General features: G+C 44.6%; 1 protein-coding gene across 6 annotated transcripts in view; it reads right to left on the reverse strand.

Moving 5' to 3' along the window:
- Nucleotides 1-21,424, reverse strand: part of UNC13B (unc-13 homolog B) — a 234,723-nt gene that overhangs the window by 1,648 nt on the left and 211,651 nt on the right. For 2 of the 6 annotated variants that reach the window (XM_047829523.1, XM_047829526.1), the window contains 18 exons: nt 20,961-21,029; nt 19,466-19,555; nt 18,996-19,124; nt 13,258-13,385; nt 12,536-12,621; nt 7,153-7,279; nt 6,805-6,901; nt 6,440-6,583; nt 6,040-6,117; nt 5,426-5,503; nt 5,095-5,183; nt 4,704-4,856; nt 4,463-4,586; nt 4,298-4,354; nt 4,029-4,109; nt 2,943-3,090; nt 449-541; nt 109-268 (listed from right to left, as the gene is read on the reverse strand). In XM_047829523.1, the coding sequence (XP_047685479.1) occupies nt 109-268; nt 449-541; nt 2,943-3,090; nt 4,029-4,109; nt 4,298-4,354; nt 4,463-4,586; nt 4,704-4,856; nt 5,095-5,183; nt 5,426-5,503; nt 6,040-6,117; nt 6,440-6,583; nt 6,805-6,901; nt 7,153-7,279; nt 12,536-12,621; nt 13,258-13,385; nt 18,996-19,124; nt 19,466-19,555; nt 20,961-21,029 (1,931 nt within the window). Of the gene's footprint in view, nt 1-108; nt 269-448; nt 542-2,942; nt 3,091-4,028; nt 4,110-4,297; nt 4,587-4,703; nt 4,857-5,094; nt 5,184-5,425; nt 5,504-6,039; nt 6,118-6,439; nt 6,584-6,804; nt 6,902-7,152; nt 7,280-12,535; nt 12,622-13,257; nt 13,386-18,995; nt 19,125-19,465; nt 19,556-20,960; nt 21,030-21,424 lie in introns of those variants that run through there. The other 4 variants (XM_047829521.1, XM_047829525.1, XM_047829522.1 and 1 more) reach the window with 3 other exon arrangements.

Below are 21,424 nucleotides of genomic sequence, written 5' to 3' on the forward strand. Positions count from 1 at the left end.
AATTTTCCCCAGCCACCATCCAACCCATCCCTCTTCTCCCCTCTCAAGTCTTACCCCCCAGCTCACCCCCATCCCAGAGTCCTACAGATTCCCCACCCTGTAACTCACAAGTGGAATGTCTCATTATACTTGGGAGCCCAGTTGTTGCTCTTCGACTTGGTTGTGAACTTCCTCTTCTTATCACTTTGGTGTGGGCCAACCATGGTCACTTCCACAAAGGGCCGGAACATACCTGCTGTCTGCCACTTGAGGTCATTGGCAGCCACCACTGCCCAAACAAGAGAAGCCTGTGAGGGATCCTACCAAGTGTTCCCAATTCTTGAGCCCTAGGTGGCATTCCCCTTGGAGGAAGGCTAAGTTAGAGGACTGGGATAAGCAGCCCCTGTCTTCAACTGATGAGGCCACTGCATAAGAAAAGGTCTGAGACCTGTAAGCCTGTGCCACTCACCTTTCACTGTGACCTTGTGCTCCCCAGTTCCAGGATGTGTAAACAAATCCACCTGAATAGAGATTTCACCCACAGGATCATCCACACCAGACCCTGAAGGACAGATGGACAGTTGATCCCTCATTGGAGAACTCTAAGACATCAGGCCTAATTATCCCAGGTGAAACTGAGGAGTTAGGAAGCCCACTTTACACCCTAGAGCATGAAGCAATCACCTAAAATAGCCATGGGGAAGTAAGCAATGGGAGAAGGGAAAGGAAGGGGATAAAGAATGAGGCTGCGTATTAAAGTACATTAGGCTAACAACATTTTAGGTGTAAGGTCTTCCAAAAATGCACAAGGAATCTGTCAGTTTCCCCAAACCTCTCCTATCTCCTAGGATGAAGAATTTTTCATTGAAAGGTACTGGAGGACAGTACTGCCACCCTCTATCTTTGTCTGGGAACTAAGTCCACCCTGTGGTGTCTCAATGGAACAATGTGGGTCCCTTCAAGCCAAAAGCAGCACCCTCCCACCTACCTTCAGAATCCTGAAGGTCACTGCTTGGGAGGCTGCCTTGCTCAGACTCTGTCCTACTCAAAACCTGGACCCCTCTACAAGCAACTTCCCAGGCCCAATCTCTAGCCAGTCTGTAGGCTCCCCTAAGCAGACATCTCACCAGAGATAAAACTTCTGCACCCCAGATAAAACTTCTTTATCCTAAGGTGGAAGGATGGGGGAATCCCAAGGACAGAACCATTATTAACCCCATCTTGGACTGTATTAATACATCACTCATCTCTGATACTTGGGATGGAGCTTCTGAACTTTGACACATGGCTCCCCTACAGCCAGCTTAAGAAGCTCATTCTAGTTCACAGGAGACAGGTGTTAGCCTATGTTAGATTCATGTGTGCAAGGTGTACAACATAAACATACCCTTTTCCGGCCGAATGTCCTCATTAGCAGTGAACCTAATACCTTTCCCATCATGCACTGAGTGAGGAAAGGCAAGTGAAGAGGTAGTAGCAGCAGTAGGATAGAAAAGAAGAACGAGTTAGAGGTCTAAGGAGTTAATAGCCATTCAAAGCAACTCTACACATTTTCTGGGGGAGTACAGAGATGAGGTGGAGAGGGAAATCAAACAGTTGAAGTCAGTGCCTGAATGCTCCAAATTAGACTTCATGGGTCAAGGATCAATGTAATCATGGGGAAAAGCAGAATATACATAGAGAAGGTATCTGAAATCAGCAGGGCAGGAAAGAGAGACATTGCAGGCTCTAATTTCTTGGCCTTAAATAATAAAGCAACGGGTATAAAAGGTACACACATCCATCTCGATCCTCCCCCTGCAGTCCCCACCTCTGCTCTTACCTCATATGTGCCCATTTTAGCCTTTCTTCATCTTTACATCTAGCCTAAAACTCAGTATTTCTAAAAAGCCTTTTTGGATTAACTCAGATACTTCCCTGATGTTACAGGCCTTTCCATGTACAACTCTGTAAAAGATCTCCCTGTCCCCTTGAACAAGGCTCATAACTTCTTTCCTCCCTTTTCTTCCTATCCTGGACTTAACATAAGAACAGATGTGGAAAATGGAGCAGTACTGCAGGTCCTTTGTATCTTTTCACCTTCTATTAACTCTAGTCCAATGACTTGGATCCCACTTCCCCTCCAGGTCAGCTCTGTGCTCTGGATCAAAGGCTCAGTAAGGCCTAAGTCCTCCCATTCCCTCCATCAGGTTCTCTCCTCCAGGCAGCACACCTAAGTTTCCCAGAACAAGCAATAACAAATGTGCCTGAAAGTCTTTCCTGGGAGGGCCTGGCTCTTGGGTCAGGGTCAGAATTTCAGTCTGAACCGTATCTATGTAGATGTGTTTTGTTATAGAGAGGCCTGCCTGGAGGCAGGGAGGGGTTCTGAGGACTAGAAGACACTGGGAGAAAACCAGCTGCCTAGTCCCTGTGCATTAGCATCACCCATGAGGCTGGATGGAGCATCATTTATGCACAGAGATCCATTATGCCCATGATCCACACCCTCCTTTCAACTGCTCCCATGGTTTGCCTCTCCTAGTTGTTGGGTTTTTTTCCCCCCCTCTCATCTACACTAGACAATCTATAAAGTCTTTTTTTGCTTCCTCCCCCCCGGACAGTTTCCAAGAAGGCTCCCAAAACTATGAGTCTTCATGAGTGTTTCAACAACTTATTCTCAAGGCTTTCCGACAAGTATTTCCTAACAGGGTATGTTCTTTGAGCCGAATGAACGTGTGGTAGCCAGGCAATGTCTGGGAAAAGAATTGCAGGCCCATTTACCAGGTCCCTGTGATTCTCCTGTCTGGTATGGGTACAGTGTGGAAGTGATTATTGGGGTCCCTCAAGAAATCCTGGGGTCTGAGTTTGACAGGCTCTCTTAAGAAGTACCTGGATCCTCCTTAAGGGCTGGAAAATTTTGACTCCCTAGAGGCAGAAGTGTATCAAGGAGGGGAAGATAGGGACCTAAAGCCCTTAGGTCTTACCCTGGGCAGTCTGTGAGCGAACAAAGGTTTTGATAAGCGTGTCTGTGGTCTGTGTGTACAGAGATAGGGCATAACGTAGGGACTGTAGATCTGGGCTCTTCTCCAGGAAAGTTTTCTTCAGCCCATTACCTCCCGCGTGAAAGTATTGCTGAAAGACAAAAGAATACCTGATACAGCCCCATCCCCTTACACGGAGGCAGCTTTCCACACTGTCCTCAGAGAAATCACATCTGAGCAGAAGCTCAATGAAGATGCCAAAAAAGGATGATGAGGACAATAAGCCATTAAATAAATAACAAGATGAGGAATACCATGTAGAGTCAGAATCTCTCAGGTGAAGTGTATTAGTTGGGTAGGAGCAGTAAGGGATGACCACATTCCTGGATGTGAACTTTGAAGTATGGATCTATCTAGACAGGCAAAGATCTGGAATAGAGCATTTTAGGCAGAGAGAGTAGCAAAGTACTTTTTTATCCCTCCGAACCCTTAAAGAACATTATACTTATGGCATACCTCTCCCAAATGCCCTGCATCACCCTTCATATGTACCTGCCTTATTACAGCTTTACCAAATTATAAGCATCTTAAAGCTAGGAACTATATCTGATTCTCTCTGTATCCTTCATAGTGCATAGGTTTCCCAGTTGAATGAATCAATGGGTACCAGGAAAAAAAAAATCCTTTGGAAACCCAAATGAATGTATATGTAAGTGGAAGTGGGAACTTTCAGCCAGATGTGGGGTATTAGGATCTGGAAGATTAATTCCCAGTGGAAAATATTCAGGAATGGCAATGAAGAACTAAGTGAACTGAACTGTACTCAAAACCCAGGAATAAGTGCTCTGGGTCCATGGTAAGTCATCTGAGACCATACAGAATGGTCTGCTCCCAAGACCATTTTGGTTGCTCCCAAGCAGGAATATCAACATAGCAAAGAAAGAAACAGACATAAAAATCACTCCCTTCTGGATGTGGGGTGGCAAGAGCCCAAAGAACATCTAGTCTGACAGACTAGAATGCCAATGCCAAGAGGTAGTATGACTGAGGTGGGGTAGTATGACTGTCTGGAGAAGGGGAAGGCTCCACCTTGATGGTGTCCAGAGCGAGGTCAAGGATGGCACACTGCTTCGGAGTGAGACTCCGTGTTTCCTCTCGAACCATGTGGTCCTGAAACCCCAGAGAAAGCAACAGCATCAGGACAACTTGGGGCTGTCATGAAAGTCTTTCTCCCACCTGCCAGCCCACAGTACATGTTCCTCTCATTCCCTTCCTCTTTAGTCTCCAAAGCTCACATTTCATTCTTCCTGGCTCCCACTCACCCCCCAGCCTCAGAAGACTCCATCCATCCACAGTACCTTGAGTTTGGAAAGATTGCTCAGCTCCTTGGCAGCAGTGAAGATCAGCTGGGTGCCCTGGGCAGAAAAGAGATCAGTCAAAAGCAGAGGACTCCAAACTCGATCAGGAAGTGTGGAGCAAGATAGGGGAGACAGCAGGAGGAAGTGGAAGGGGAGTGTCCTTACCGTCTGGTCAGTGAGTGGGGGCAGAACAATCATCCTTTCCATTGTGTTCATTACCACCCGCCAGAGCTCCTTCAGTACACGCTTCAGGACTGTCTTCTCACACACAGTGGCAAAGAGTGTGAGGCTGTAGACCCACATAACAGGTAAGACTGAGAGTTTGAGAGACACCCCTCCCCAAGAGGCTTTTCGGATCGCCTCTGCCTTGCTTGTCCCAAAGGACAGTCCTGAGTGCTGTACTCACTTGCCATCCAGGAAGTCCATGAGAGGCCGGAGCACACTATCTGCATCCTGAGCCACTGAGGCCCTGGCGCTGGGGGATGCATTCCCTGGGCCCCGCACCTGGCCCAGGATGTCAGCCATTTGTCGAACACACTCATCAATCCGCACCTGAAAACTATACATGTGCCCACAGTGCAGCCCTCCCCTCCCCAAACACACATTGACCTTGGAGCAACACCAGCTATTCCGTCCCACTCCAGCACACTCTGGTGCAGCTCCAGCAGGGACAGCCAACAGGAGAAGTGGGAAGATCCACACCCCTACAGCTGGGTGGATAGGTGTGGGGCAGGAGTTCTGGGATTGGCCAGGGACCAGATCTCGCTCCGAGGGCTATGTGTTTTGGGGCCACTTACCTGTTTCCAAATACCATGCTGAGCTCATCCAGAACCGTATTCAGTTTCACCTGCAGCTCCTTCAAACTGTCTGCAGCTTCAGGATCCAACTGTATCCATAGAAGGTGTGTTTGGCTAAGCTGATTTTCATACCCTTTTCCTCCATCCTGTGCCCCTAACTCCTCCCTCATAGAGCCTTTATCCCAATTCCTACTCAAATCCCTTAGCTTAAAGCAGCCCAGATCCTAAGCTAAATTCCTGGCCTATACCTGGTGAGGAGAGGGTAGAGATCTATGGCCAGAACGCTCAGGAACAAAGGTAAAGTGCAGCAACCCCACACCCTGAGACCTACCTCCTTGCCTCCCATGGCCTCAAACATTTTCTCCAGCTGGACTCTCAGTTGCTGCATGTTGTTCATCAGGATGCAGGGCTTTGGGGACAGATGGAGGTGTTGAGTCTTGACTGCTTTCAGCACAGGACCTATCAGCCTAGGGTACCTCTCTCATACTACTCCAAAAGCCACAGGGAATTTACGACACATAACCAAATGCCGCTCTTCCTTCCTAATCACTGAGATGTGGAAGCAATTCAGATAATTCTCCTTGAATGAAGACCAGAAGCAAATGTTTCTGTTTTTAAACCAGGTGGTGGGCCTCAGGTATTCATGGCATCATCCTTTATTCACTTTCTGTCTTAAGAGATTTTTTGCTGTGGCTGTTGTTGTTGTTAAAAAAGAAAGACTAAGTAAAGATCTAGCTTAGTAAAAGATAAAGTACCAAATAGAGGCTCAGAGGAATTCCTAGTCAAGTTCTTCTTCTTATGTGGCATAATCTCAAGCAAAGCCCTACTAGGAACCAAAAGTCAGGAGTATCATCCCCACCCTCAGCTCTGAGGATAGCCTTAAAAGCAAGGAGGATTCAAATGTCTTCCATTCTCTTCTCTAGGGTCCCAGGGCCTGACCCTCACCATTTTCTCCTTTTTGCAATAATCTGGGAAGCTCTTTGATAAGATGTCTGCATACTGCATCAGCACCTTCCCGATGGTCTGAAAAAAGAGGAGAAAAGGAAAGGAGAGGGAACCCTTAGCTCTCCCCACAGGGATCTTGCCTGAGGTCATATCCCTCATCCCAGAACAGTAACAAAAGGAAGGTAGGAGGGAATCTCACAATAAGGGGACAAAGCTTCCTCTCAACCCCAGAACAGCACCAAGACAAACCCCCAGTGTGCCCCAGACACAAGCAAATGAGAAGGGGGTAATGCCAGAGTTCCCCTGAAGGACATCACAGAGAGGAACTGTGCTTGGGCCTGTGACAAGGCCATGAGCCTGGTAGTGGCAAATGGAAAGGAGAAGGGAGAGTCATGGTCACCTTAGCAAATCTCCTCATGTAGTGGGCTAGGATGTTGGGGTCTGGGCATTCCAGCTTCCGGATGATCTCAAAGCTCTGGTTGAGCTGTGTGAAGACGTCCACCACAGAGCAAGAAAAGAGCGCATGCTCTGATGTCTGCTGGAACTAAGGAAGGCCAACAAAAGGATCATCATCTTCAGCCACTACCTTTTCCCAAGTGTGCAGGGCTCAAAAGGACTCTGCCCAGCAGGAGTGGCTCTTTGGCCCTCAAAAGCCCTCCCTATGAATTCCACAGGGCAAGGAACTAAAGCCCTGGAACTTTTGCTGATAGCTAATTGCTGGGAGACCTGGCCTGACCCATGGTGCAGTCCAAGCTTCCAACTTACCCCATCCTTCTTATCTCGTTCCAGGGCCCCACGTAGGAATTCCAGGGACACATCTTCATTCTCATCCAGCCACTGCAGGACAAACTGCTCAAACCACCTGCAGCCACGCAGGAGAATTGGGGGTTGGAGCAAGTGGTTGGCAAATGCTATGTGCCTAACAGCTACCCCAGACTCGGGTCTTCTGGAAAGTAGGGCATGGTTTGATGCTTTTCTCTTTCTACAACAGAGCCCAGAACTGGCAGTCTCAAGACTGGCTTACTGAACTGAATTGAAGACAATAGTCCTGCCCACCCCTAAAATGGAGGGGCCCCCTTCCCTTCCCTCTGTAGTGCCCGCATGATGACTCACACTGGGTACTCAGGCACCTGCCCCTGGAGGGCAGGCAGATCTCGCACGTATTCATTGTGGAGCCACTTCACCTTGAAGTGTAGGTTCATGTAGTCAGCACTCTTACACAGCCGGTCTTTCTCATGCTCTAGTGGTGGGGAAGGAGGCTGGGGTCAGGTCCCAGCAGTAGGAGCCATGGTTCCTGAACTTTCCCAAAGCAGCAGATCCGGTCGGGCCGCTCTATCAGATGTCTTAGAACAAGGGTGACTCCCAATCACTTCCTTACAACCATTTCCCCCAACCAGTACTCTGCTCTCCAAGAGCCTGGCCTAAATCTTCCTTTAGAGACTAAGCCAGACTCCCAGATAAGGCCTACAGTCTTCTAGCTGCTTTAGCTTTTGGAAGTGTCAACTGAGTAAATGGCCCCTGGTAAAGAAGGCCAGAGGGTGCTAATGTTGATTAGTGAGGAGACTGCCCAGGACTAGAGCAGGATGGAGGTTCCCTAGGACTTCACTGATCCTAATAGCTGGGCCATTCCCTCAGATGGGCTTAGATGCAGAGATGAATAGCTATACGTGGTATGAATGGGTCATTGACAACTACACAGAGACAGGGAAAACCAAATTGGGCCCACTTTGATAGAAAGAGCAGCTGAACAGCCAGAGTATAACAGCATCTTGAAGTAAACTGAAGGGCCCCGGAGCACAGCTGAGAGACTGAGAAAATGAACTCTCAAAGAAGTATGCAAATAAGAAGAGTCAGTTTGGAAACCGTGGAAACACAACCAGATGAAAGGGCTATCATGATGCAGAAAATGGGATGCTTATTATGGACTTTTAAGGTCATCTAGCTGGATCTCCAGAGTCTTCTGGAAAATCCAGGACAAACATCTCCCATAGCTTGCCCAGAATGTCTGGAGCACTGGCAACAACCACAGGTTCTCTTCATCCACCCCCTTTATAGATAAAGCATTAATCTGAATAATAAAAGCCTTATATATAACATAATGGTAAAAACAGGCAACTGGGTAAGAGTACCGAGCAATAGAGAAAAAAAAGGGCTCCGGGTCCTTGTGAACTCTACTGCTCAACTTTGAGTTGCTATGGGTGATGCTCTTCCATGTCAAGGCAGAAATCCAGTCTGGGGCAGTTGGCGCTTGTGAATTAGTACAACACACACTCAAGGAAGAAATGGGAAGCTGGGATTCAGTCTCAAAAGGCCCCCAGTCCCAGGAAATTTCATCTCCTGGTACAGCAGGTAGCACCACCTCCAGGACATCAGAGAGACTTCTCAGGGCTTGTCCCTTTGCTTTCCACCCACACTCTGCTGTCCTTAAACCAGTCCATGAACCTGGAAACATCAAAAGGCACCAGGAAGAGGGCTCTGCTTCCTTTATGTTCAGTAACCCACTAGAAGTGGAGGCAGAGCTGCTCCATCACTCCAAACCTCCCGAACTGCTTTCTTATAGAGACCAAGGTACTATATTTATTTAACTACCACTTTCTCTGTCAACCCATTATCTGTACTCTGGTCCCAAATCCCAATTTTTATATTAACTTCTGTGGTATGAAAACAGGATGACTGGTAAAATGCTGGTTGCGCTTTATTCTAACAAGTCCCACGGAGTCCTGCTCCAATAAAGTTGCTCGAGGTTGTTGCTGGGAGGTAGAAGTATGGGGGTGGTTAATCTTTCAAAATGGACAATCAAGTCTCTAAACCTTCTCCTGCCCCTGATTTCCACATTCCTCTCTCCATTCATTCATCTTTCATCTTTGAAGAGTTCTTTCAACCTCATGATTTCACTTATCCAGCTTGCTGGTATCTCCCCCAAATCTCTCTTTGGTTCTGATAATGTCTGCATAAGGCTTTGATGGAACATCTCACTTTGCCAGGATTTAACTCTAGCCCCCATCTTTCAGCATCTAAAATCTCTGGCTGAACTTTAACGAGTATACATACTAATCATAGCCTCTTGTTCAATGCTGAGCTTCATCCTCAAGTCTTCCTTCCTCCTCTTGATTCACATCCAGTTAAATCACCAGTCCCTGCTGATTTTACCTCCAAAATTTCTCTGGAATCTAACCATTTCTTTTACACAGTCACTTGCCTAGGTCTTGTTACCACCATTTCTGACCTGGATTACTACAATAGCCTCCAACTTGGTCCTTCCTCCTCCAATACAATTTCTTTCTTTTCTTTTTAAAAAATTTTTAATGTTTATTTAAATTTAACAAATTTTAAACTTTTTAGTTGTTTATTTATTTTTGAGAGAGAGAGGGAGTGTGAGCAGGAGAAGGAGACACAGAATACAAAACAGGCTCCAGGCTCTGAGCTGTCAGCACAGAGCCCCAAGCAGGGCTCAAACCCACAAAGGGCGAGATCATGACCTGAGCCCAAGTCAGAGACTCAACCTCAACGGACTAAGTCCCCCAGGCGCCCCTCCTCCAACCCATTTTCCATACAACAGCCAGCGTGAGTGGCCTTTCTACCTTATAAACCTGATCAAGCGAAACCCTTAACAAAGGATTGCTATTCACTGGCTCCAAACTGCCTTAGGATAAGTCCAAAAGCTTAAACATGGCTTACCACCTCCTTTATGACCTGGCTCTGTCCTACTTTTCTATCTTGATGTCCTATTTATCTCTTCCCCTACACTCTAACATGCTAGTCACACCGAACTACTCCTTTCAGTTTCCCAAACATGACAGCTTTCTAGACCACACATCTCTGAACATACTGTATCCTCTTCCTAAAATGTTCTGTGTCTCCCTTTCCCATCACTACTACCTCCCCTCCCCACTGGCTAAGTCCTACCATCCTTCAGGTTTCAGTTTGTGTATCACCTCCTCCAGGAAGCCTTCCTAGATCCTTTTCTCAGGTTCTCCTAGAAGTCTTCCTGGGTGTGGATTACACTGCTCTCCTCTCAGCACCCTATGCTTATTCCCTTCGTGGCTCTTAGAACTTTAAACCATAACTGCCAATTTTTATGTCTGTTGTCTAGAATAGTATGTGAGCTTCTCAAAGGGCTGGGCTTATGCCTCATTCATCTCTTTGGGGTTCCAACAATTAGCACACTGCCTAGCACAAAGAAAATACTCAACAAGCATTTGGTTAACGGGCTGGGGATCTATTGCAAAGGGGCAAGAAGAAACTTTCTGTTCTATATTTTAATTGGGGTAGTGGTTATACAGGTGTGTTTATTTGTCAAAACTAATCAAATTATGCTCTTAAAGGGTTTTTTATTTTATGTATGTAAATTATACATTTGCATGTATAATGTAAATGTATAAGGGTGGAAGGGCGCCTGGGTGGCTCAGTTGGTTAAGCATCCGACTGTTAATTTCGGGTCAGGTCATGATCTCATGGTTTGTGGAATCAAGAGTTGGGAATTCTCGCTCTTGAGATTCTCTCTCTCCCGCTCTTTCTGCACCTCCTCCACTCAGGTGCATGTGTGCACGCACCCTCTCTAATAAAATTTTTAAAAATGGGTGAATGGTAGCATTTTCACAGTCAGAGTTAACACTATCCTTTTATCATCCAGGTCTCCAAACTCCTACCCTTCTCTTGCCCTCCACATTCTGACAATTATGAAGTCCTATTACAACCTCCTTCCAGGAGCTATCAAAACGCATTCTTCCCTCTTCAATTCTCTGCTCTAACCTCAGCCCCATCCCCTCAGCCCTAAATTATTACAATATTATCTGCAGTCCCTGCTTCTCGTCTCTCCTTGTTCCACCTGCCCCCATTTTCCACTAAGGTGAAATCTTATAAAAATACTACTTTGCTTACACTGCATCTCTGCTCATGAGCCTATAATGGTTTCTTACTGTCCTTAACAAGATTTATTCAGTGCTGAGTAAATGCCATGCAGTATGCTAAGTATATTAATATGTCTCAGTTTCTTTATCAGCTCAGTGAAATAGATGCTGTTATCACTCCCATTTTATGGATGAGAAAATGTGAGCTCATAAAAACTGGTCTAAGAACACACTGCTGATTAGGTGGTGAAATTGAGATTTGAAACCAGGTCAACTTTCTTTCTTTTAGAGCAGTTTTCAATTCTTTTGTGTTTGTTGCAAACATTAGCAGAACTCCCCTTTAAAAAGAAGTCTTACCTAGAATCTCATATAAGATTAATAAAAAGCAGAATTGACTTAACTAGCACTGGGTAAAAAGCCTGGAGCCCAGTACCCTTCTCCCCCTGCCCCAGTTTTCCCTTTTCACTTAGCTCCTAAGATACCTTTGTTTGAAAACCTCTGTCCTACCTCATACTATCTTTGTGAACCTGACTCACTTTTCACAGGTATTTCTTTTTTTCCCCTCAAAACCCACCAGAGCTGGATTCTTTAAGAACTGGGACTATACTCACCCCCATCAGGCTTGCTAAGTGCTGCCTGGAGAGGGACAAGTGACTTCCTCACTGACATGAAAGGCTAAGGCCTGGGCTACCACCCCAGACTTGACCCAATGTGGGCAAGAGGCAGCCATTGCTCTGGGGCAGAATTCCAGAATGTGCATGTACAGACTGTGGCTGTCTCAAACTTAAACACTGATCTTCAAGGTTTCTTTCAACCTCAAAACTTACTGCTTTTAAACCTCAAAAGTTTAAGTCTGAGGGTTACCCACAGTCTGGCCACGCCACCAGAATAACAGATCCAGACTCTGCTTTGTCCTTGCCGCCAGGCTGCTCCCCTTTTTTTCTAAGTCCATTCACACAGACTGAGGATACAGACTAACATATATAAACAGATGGGAAAGGCAGCTTAATAAGTGAACACCGAAGGGTACAAATGGGAAGGCTGGACACAAGCAGACAGTGATATTTTTGTGGACCAAAGTAAGAAATAAGCTGAATGAACAAGATCAATAATAACTGTCCATCACATTACTTTATAGGAGAAGCGAGGGAAGTATCATCTTTTTGGCTCTGTCACGCCAATCCAAAATAGCTTTTAAGGAAAGCCAGGCTAGGCAGCCTCCGGTAAGAGAAAATAATCCTATCTGTGTATTTAAGGTTCTGTGATTCTTTAAAACTGTAAAGATAAACTTCATACGACCATTCATACCCCAAGGAGTGGGCCACTTGAGTATCCAGCATGGGAAGAGATGCTCTCTGGGCTGGGGAACGTCTTAAACAGGCACGTGTTCTAAAGCTGGAAGGGGGAGTCCACATCCACACAGCCATTTCCATTGGAAGGGGGAGTCCACATCCACACAGCCATTTCCATTATTACCTTGGCTGAACCTTTGCCTCCCCAAGGACTCCTGAGGCCTATGCCTAGAATCCCTCTAATTTCTCTGTACCATTCACCCAGAACTTATAGTTGTCTGGGAGAAGAAAGGGACAGTAAACAAGGTGGTTGGGCAAGGAGCCTATAGACCACTGCTTTGGGCACACCCTTACCCTCCAGTGCATATTTCATGTCTTGGGCAAAGAGCTGCCACATCACTTCTGCGCTGACTTTTCCCACATTCAACTCCTGAGGAAACCTGGATGATGGAAGAAGCCACAGTCAGAGAACAAAGCAAGAGCTATTTGATTTGACTGATTCCAAAGCTAACATGCCTAATCTCTTGGAGGTCAGATTGAAGAGAGGAGAAGCCTAGGAAACAGGGCTAGGTTCAATCTGGAGAAAAGGGACCCAGGAGCCAGTGGAAGGACAAGTGGGGGCAGAGAATTCCCTCAAGCAAGGTGGGCCCAGGGGAGAGGATGCCCAGAAGGCAGGGATTTGAGACCCAGAGAAGTGTTGAGTCTAGAAGGCAGGCCCAGGCTAAAGAAGATGGAGGAGAAAGTGCGAGGGGGTGGACGTAGAAAGCCCACTTTATTCACAGTGGACAGACACATACACACATGGTCTCTGGATCCCCTGGGACTCCTATGGCAGCCATTCCCAGGGGCCTCTCACTCCAGGGAGGCTGGCTCAGTCTGGGCAGGGCCCCCCATTATGTTTCCACACCTGTCTCCAGAAACAGTTACTCAGACAGATACAAGGGACAGAGGGACAGACGGATGTACAGGAGGAAGAAGTGGCACTGCAAACACACAGAGATAGGAAAGAAAGAGGCTGTTAGACAGATGGACAAGCCAACCACCAACCACACAGGGCCAAGTGGGTTGATACGCACTGGTTCAGAACGAGTGTGTAGGAATTCTTATCTTCCTCTATGATTGACACAATGAGTGTGATGAGTTTGGGCCAAAAATCCAGGTTCCGAATGCTGGGTCCTTGTTCCTCTGGAGGTAGCTCCTGTTTCTTGTTGCAGGGGAGATGGTGAGAATCAGAGTAGAATGTGCAGAATGTCTCCAATCTTCCTCTTTCTCTTCCCTTCCCACACCCCTCTTCTAGAATCAGGTACCCTTCCTCTTCTAAACCTGTCTTCCACAAGACTGCCCATGTTCTGTCAGAGGGGTGACTGTTGGGACGTCCTTATACACAAAGAGTCCATCCCAGAGAACTTCTCCAGCTCCAGGGCACTGATGTGATAAGCTTGGTCAGTCTAAAGGACATAAGGATGCCTGTCCCCATTCTTCATTCTCTCAGTAGCTATGAGTATGGTGACTCTTTGGCCAAAGTAAGTTGCCCCTCCAGCCTTACTAAGTAGGTCTAGTTCAACGTGACCCCCTTTGGCAGTCTCCTCTGACACCTTCCCTACATCATCACATGCACGTATACATTACAAGCTCTGAGAAGCTCCTTTAAGTTCTGCAGGAGCTACTGAACAGACCTAGCATGAAAGTGGGTCTAACCTTCAGGGGGTTAAGGACTTCCCTTAACCTCATGAATGCTATTAGGAGGAAGAACTGTATCTAGGAAGCTCTTCTCCTAGCAGTATAAGAAAAGGTCTTGGGGAACCAAGAATACTCAATGGGGATAAGATACTCTCTTCAATAAATGCTGTTAGGATAAATGGATATTCACATGCAAAAGAATGAAACTGGACCCCTATCTTCTACCACTCAACAAGAGTTAACTCAAAATGGATTAAGGACTTAAAAATAAGACTTGAAACCATAAAACTCCCAGAAAAAACATAAGGAAAAAGTTCCTTGACAATGGTCTTGGCAATGAATTTTTGGGTATGACACCAAAAGTACAAACATCAAAAGCAAAAATCAACAACTGGAGGGGTGCCTAGGTGGCTCAGTCAGTTAAGCATCTGATCTTGATTTTGGCTTAGATCATGATCTCAAGATTCATGAGAAAAGGGACCCAGGAACCAGTGGAAGGACTGGCTGCCAGCACAGAGGCTGCTTGGGATTCTCTCTGCCCCTCTCTCTCTGTGCCCCTCCCCCCACTTGCTCTCTTTCTCAAAATACACAAACTTTAAAAAATATAAATAAAATATATATTTTTTTAAAAAATCAACAAATGGGACTACATCAAACTGAAATGTTCTGTAGAGCAAAAGAAACAAAATGCAACGGCAACCTATAGAATGAGAGAAAATATTTGTAAACCATATATCTGATATAGAATTAATACCCAAAATATAAAGAATTCATATAATTCAGCAATAGCAAAAAAGCAATCTGATTAAAAATAGGTAGAAGACTTGAATAGGCACTTCTCCAAACAAGACATACAAATGCCCAGCAAGTAGAAGAAGAAGTATTCAATATCACTAAACACCTCGGAAATGCAAATAAAAACTACAAAGAGATGTCACCTCATACCTGTTACAATGAATATCACCAAAAAGAGATAACAAATGCTGGCCAAGATATGGAGAAAAGGGAATCTTGGTGTACTGTTGGCAGGAATGTAAACTGGTATAGGCACTATGGAAAACCGTTTGGAGGTTCCTCAAAAAAGAAAAAAGAAAACTACTCTATGATCCAGCAATCCCAGTTCTATGTATATATTCAAAGGAAATGAAATGACTATCTCAAAGAGATATCTGTACCTCCATGTTTATTGTAGCATCATTCACAATAGCCAAGACATGGAAACAAACTAAGTGTCCATCAGCGGATGAATAAAGAAAATGTGCAGGGTGCCTGGGTGGCTCAGTCAGTTAAGTGTCCAACTCTTGGTTTTGGCTGTCATTTTCCCACAGTTTTGTGAATTTGAGCCCCACATTGAGTCTCTGCTTGGGATTTCTGTCTCCCTCTCTCTCTGCCCCTTCCATCCTCGGGCTGTCTCTCTCTCTCAAAATAAATAAATTTTTTAAAAGTTAAAAAAATGTGGTATGTAATTATAATGGATTATTACTCCGCCATAAAAAAGGAAATCCCAGGAGCACCTGGGTGGCTCAGTCAGTTGAGCATCTGACTTCAGCTCAGGTCATGATCTCACAGCTCATGAGTTCAAGCCCCACATTGGCCTTTCTGCTGTCAGCGCGGAGCCCACTTCGGATCCTCTGTCCCCTTCTTTCTCTACCCTTCCCCTGCTTGCACGATCTCTCTCAGAAATAAACATTTAAAAAATTTAGAAAAAAAGTAAATCCTGTCATTTGCAACAACATGATGGATCTTGAGGACATTATGCTAAATAAGTCAGACAGAGAAAGACAAATACTATATAACCTCACTTATATGTAAAATCTAAAAACATCCAACCCACAGAAACAGAGTTAGAATAGTGTTTGGCAGGAGATGAGGGGTAGCGGAAATGGGGAGATGGTGGTCAATGGACACAAACTTTTAGTTAAGATGAGTAAGTTCTGGCGATCTAAGGTACATACAGCACGGTTGACTACAGCTAACAATACTGTACTACATGGAAAGATGCTATGAAGAGTAGAGCTTTAATGTTCTTACCATAACCACAACAAAAAAAATGACAATTATGTGAGGTGAAGGCCTGAGTTAAACATTTCATGATATACACTTGTATCAAATCATCACATTGCACATCTTAACCTACACAATGTTATACATCAATTATATCCCAGTAAAGCTGGGGGACAAAAAAGGACTGGATTGGGAAGAAGTAAAGAAATACAATGGTGAATTTCAGGAAAGGAGAAGCAACTCGACATTCAGACCACAGACAGGACAAGAAGGGGTCACCACACAGAGGCTGGAATGGACATTTATCTTCCACTGGGACAAAAGCAAAGTTGAAACCACCCAAAAGAACAGGGATAGGACTTTTATGTGGGATGCCATATGTCATCACAGTCTCCACAATCCTTAATAAGGGTGCATTATCAGGAAGTTAATAGAAACCAGGACAGAACTCACAGAATATGTGGATTCTGCCTGCTTAATATCACTTAAATATATTTCTTCCTTGAACTCTTTCTGCCACTACCCTATCGGTATCATTCAAACATCTCCTAACTAGTCCTTCTTCCATGCAGCTGTTAGTGATCTTTCTGCAAGGAGAATCTCTTTGTGTGACTCCTCTGCCCTTCAATGACCTTCAGTCAAGGCCTTCAATAAATTTCAATTCCACAGTTTGACACAAAAGGCCTTCAGAATATGACCTCTCTCTCAACCCCACACCTCACCAATCCCTTGCAGCCATCACCACCCCACTACCACCACTTATTTAGTGGTTATTAGGTGCAAGACACCCTGCTAAGAACTCTACACGCATTGTCTCATTTAATCCTCATAACAACTCCACTGGGTAGAAATTATCACCTTCATTTTACAGAAGAGGAGACTGAAAGCAGTGACGTTATATGACTTGCCCAAGGTCATGTGGCTATAAACAGTAGAACCAAGATCTGATCCCAGAGAGTTGAACTCCAAAGCCTGACACTGTAACTACCCTAATTAAATTGCTTATATTTCTTCAAATTAACACACTCATTCACAATTCTGTGTCTCTAAACATTCTATTACCTCTATATGGTATCCTTCTCTTCCCCAACCCCTTTCATTAGCCAACTCCTACTCATCCCTCAAAATTCAGGTTGAGCTTTACCTTTTCTGAAAGGTTTTCCTTGATACCCCTGGTCTGATTAGATGCCTCTCTTCTAGATTCCCAGAACACCCTCTATGAACTTTGGTATAGATGTAATAGGCAACTACAACTACAATGAAATGCAGTAATAATAAATTTTAAAAACCCAATATATCCAGTAATTTGCACCCTCCCCCACCTTCACCAAACAATGAGCTTGCCAAAAACAGAGACGTGTCTTAATCAACTTTAAATCTCTACATGTTCAGTTTGTTAAGGGAATAGATGGATGAATGAACCAATGACTGAAGGTGAATAGAAGGAAATTAAAAAAAATACCAATGGTTTACTTCAGTGTAAATAATGAATAATGAGAAAATGATAATGAAAAAAAGTAAAAAAAACCCAGCAAAACTCAAAGGCTAAATAAAGTGCCTGAATGGTTTATAAGCTCTCTTTCAAAAAAAAAAAAAAGTATTTATTTATTTATTTTAGCCTTTATTTTTGAGAGGGAGAGAGAGCATGAGCAGGGGAGGAGCAGAGAGAGAAGGAGACACAGAATTCGAAGCAGGCTCCAGGCTCTGAGCTGTCAGCACAGAGCCCGATGTGGGGCTCGAACTCACAAACCATGAGATCATGACCTGAGCCGAAGTCTGATGCCCAACTGACTGAGCCACTCAGGCACCCCGCTCTCTTTCAAAGTCCAGGTACATCTCATGTTAGGGAATAGGGACTAAATATTCAGATAGACCCCTGCATAGTTGAAAAATCAAAGCTGAGAACAGTGTCTTCCCCAACCAAGGTGAACCCATAGATGGATGACAGAGTGTGGCAAGTTGAACAACGGCCCCAGGAAAACCTCCCATGAACTTCAGAACCAATGGGAGGTTTTACAAACCTTAAAAGAAGGAAGCCTTAAAGATAGAGTTGGCACAAAAAGTATCCTTAGGAATGGGAGGAGGCAGTGTGAACAAGATTTTAGTCTTGACTGAGGTGCTCCTAGGAAAATTACAAATTGGATGTATTCACCAATGGGTAAACGTCCAAGAGATTTAGGCTGTCCTCCCATCATTTGTTGTCCAAATCCTACTGCCTCTTAAGGTCTATGTCAAATGCCCTTATTCTATGTAGTACCCAGTACCTGATCAAGAGTGAATTCTTCCTTCTTCGAATCCTGCAATTTCATTCCTTTTTCAAGGCACTTCTAACAGACTTCTTTGATTAGAATTATATATATGCTTATGAACTGAGAACTAATTGAAGGAGCACTATGCTTTCCTCAGACCTGGCTTATTCAATACATACTTGTTGGACTAAAGGGAATCTGTTTTGCAAATGTGTGGTCTGCAGAGTTATTAAAGACAGAAGCTGTAATTGAGTAACTAGACCCAAAAAGAAGCCCTGGCTGTGAAATGAGGAAAAAAAGATACTATTGAAAGGATCTAGAAAAATGTACCCAGTCACCAGGTACTAGGTTAGGATGTCAGTATAAAACAGGTGAAACAGCTCAGCCTCACAGAAGGATAGAGTTGGCATTTGACAGTCAGCTGATGAATATATCTCAGAAGACCATGCAGTGCAGGGAGAAGTGGTCAGAGGTAAAAAACTTCCACCAGCCTGTAATTCAGAGAGACAGTTATGGATCTCAGAAGAAGTCAGTCTCGAACAAATTAAGCTTGGAGGAGCAAAAAAGATTCTGAGATGGACTGAGAATTCACCTACTCACCCCCTAAAATTGCTCAAATTTTGGTCACTTACTTTAGTACCAAACTAAAACTTAACCGTTGCCACTTCTGTTCAACTCAGTTATGTCACATCTTGTCCAATGGTCCCTATCAATCCACAAATGTCTCATATGGTCTAGAAGGCCCTTACTCTACACTTTATTCAACCTCAAGAACATCAAGGACTTTGTCCTGACCAACTTTCCATCATAACCATGGTATAGGAAAAGCAAGGACCTAAGAGCCACTGCCAACTGGTCCCACCTGATCCTGAACCTCTTACCAGCTGGTACTGGTGACTGTACAAGTCATGGCAGTTGTTGAAGATATACTCATATGTGGAGTTCAAACAGGCCTTCACACAATCTTTTACCACCTGGCTGGCTCTTGGAGGACTCTGCAGTTCTTGCACCTGCCAATTAATAAAAGAAATATGGGTCTATGGTCCTGCTCACCTGTGCAGGATCTCCTCCTAGAACTCCCCTCAAACTATTCCAGATCCCATCATCCCTCAAAGAGTCCCCGGACCTTGCCCAAGGATGAAATTGCTAGGATAGCTGATTGGGAGAACTGCCCATCCCATCTCTGTTGATCCATGGTCTTCTCAGATGTAACTCAGGGAAAGGTGTATGGAAATGTGGGCTTAGAGGTGACGAATACTATAGCTTCAGATTATACCCAGTGATTCTTATTCTCCATGTTCCTGTGGCCAGATCCCCAGCCCATCACCATCCCACCCAGTTCATCTTTTACCTTCATTCTGAAGAAAGTAATGCTGGTCAGCAAATCCACTGTTGACTTCAAGTCCTGAAGCCGCTCAGGGCTTCCAGCAGGGAAATTATTCTGTTGCAAATCAAGCAAATTTAAGAAAGGAACAGAGAAATATGAAAGCCTTCCCTGCCAAAAGCAATGAAATCAAAAGCTTCCTTATCTGCTACCCACTGGGATTTTCCCCAGTTGAGCTGAACAAAAAAGCTATAAAACTACAGGTTTCCCTCTCTTTTCTACTGACAGACAGGCCCTTGCCAAAAGCAGGGGTTAATAATCCCCACCCCAGAAAGCAGCACTTCCTACACTAACCCTACTTCCCATGCAATGTGTGAGCATTTGCACAAGTGAACACACACACACACACACACACACACACACACACAATTTATATACACGCATTTTTCTTGGGTGAAGATTCTTACACCCAAACAGTGAGTTCTTCAAAAGTTATAATCTAACTGTATATTCTGCAATATAAGTGGAGCCACACTACAGACCAGACTGAGATCGAGGATGTGTATTTTCTGTGCAAGGGACCCCAGCTAGTCCACATTCCAGAGCCAGAAGATGGCAGAGTTCTGAGCAGAACTGCTTTTGGAGTGAGTTCCTTAGGACCTTCCCACCATGCCTCACTTCATTCCCCTTGGCATGAGTTTTAGGAGGAAGCTGCCAAGAAGAGCTGAAGGGAGATGTTGAGCCACTCTCCATTTTAAGGATTGCTTTTTTAAACTCCAAATGGCTACTTATATGCCAAATATAAGATATACAGTCAACTTTCCATTATTCATGCAAATGGAGGACACTGAAATTGCAAGATAATTAAAACTCCACTTCTTTTTGACTTTGAGGTTATTTTTATACTTACTTTTTAACGTGGGTATATTGCCTGTTCTGGAAATTTATGACACTTTAAAGCAAGTAATGAAGCCATTCTAAGAAGATCTAACTTAGGAAGAATTGGGAAACTGCCCATTTTCCTGTCCTGTCCTGTCCCAGGTACTCACCCTCCTAGTACATCTATTTCCTCCCTCCATCCTAGGAATGGATATGACCCCTGCTACAAATTACTTGCCCAAGCCAAGCTACTCATACCTCCCTTGAAAAAGAAGGAGAGTATGGAAAAATACAAAAAAGAAACGTTAGGTATCTAATTCTTAAAGGGGCATTTCTGGAAGAGATTATCCTCAGGAGACTCCCTAATGAGAATGTCATCAGTAGTTGAATGGAGTGACATCAGTGGGGTTGGAAAGCCAACTACCTGTACAAAATTAGCCACACCTGCTGCTATTCACACACTGCATGCTCCTTGGAGTTTGAAGAACCACACATGTCAGTGGCATTGGCCATGTATGTATATGTGATGACATGGACCAATTTTCCTTGCCTTCAATCTTTATAGCCAAGATTGGACTATAGTCTCTCTAGAAAGAGCTTAGTATTATCTGTTATCCCACCTCACAGTCATGTCTTCACTCACCCTGTAGGTAGAGAGGTCAATTCTCAGTGAGTTGTGCAGCTGGTCCAGTAGTTTTACAAATCTCTCTTTCTAAGGGTAGGATACAAATAACAGGGAAGAGAGAAATAATCTGAGTTCCTTAGACTGTAGCAGAAACAGAACCATCTCTGGCTGAGGAGGAGACGTTGGTTTGGGGACACATCCTATCTCATCCCTGCCCAGCAGAAGAACAACCAATATAAGGGAAAAGTGGGATGGGTGGCTCGTGTTCCATCTCTTAGCAACTCTGTCTCAAATGAGATCTTCTCACACTGGCAAGGGGACAGGAAGCCCCTGAGAGAGGAAACAGCTCTTTCTATGTAAGAGTCAAAAGGAGATGATCCATGCTTCTCCATTCCTTTGGGACTCTAACTCTTCTTATTCAAATAAAAGGAAACTTGAAACAATTCTCTTATTTGTTCCTGAGTCTATGGTCTCCTAACTTA

The sequence above is a fragment of the Prionailurus viverrinus genome, chromosome D4 (genome assembly GCF_022837055.1).
Source record: "Prionailurus viverrinus isolate Anna chromosome D4, UM_Priviv_1.0, whole genome shotgun sequence".
In the NCBI taxonomy this organism is placed as follows: domain Eukaryota; kingdom Metazoa; phylum Chordata; class Mammalia; order Carnivora; family Felidae; genus Prionailurus; species Prionailurus viverrinus.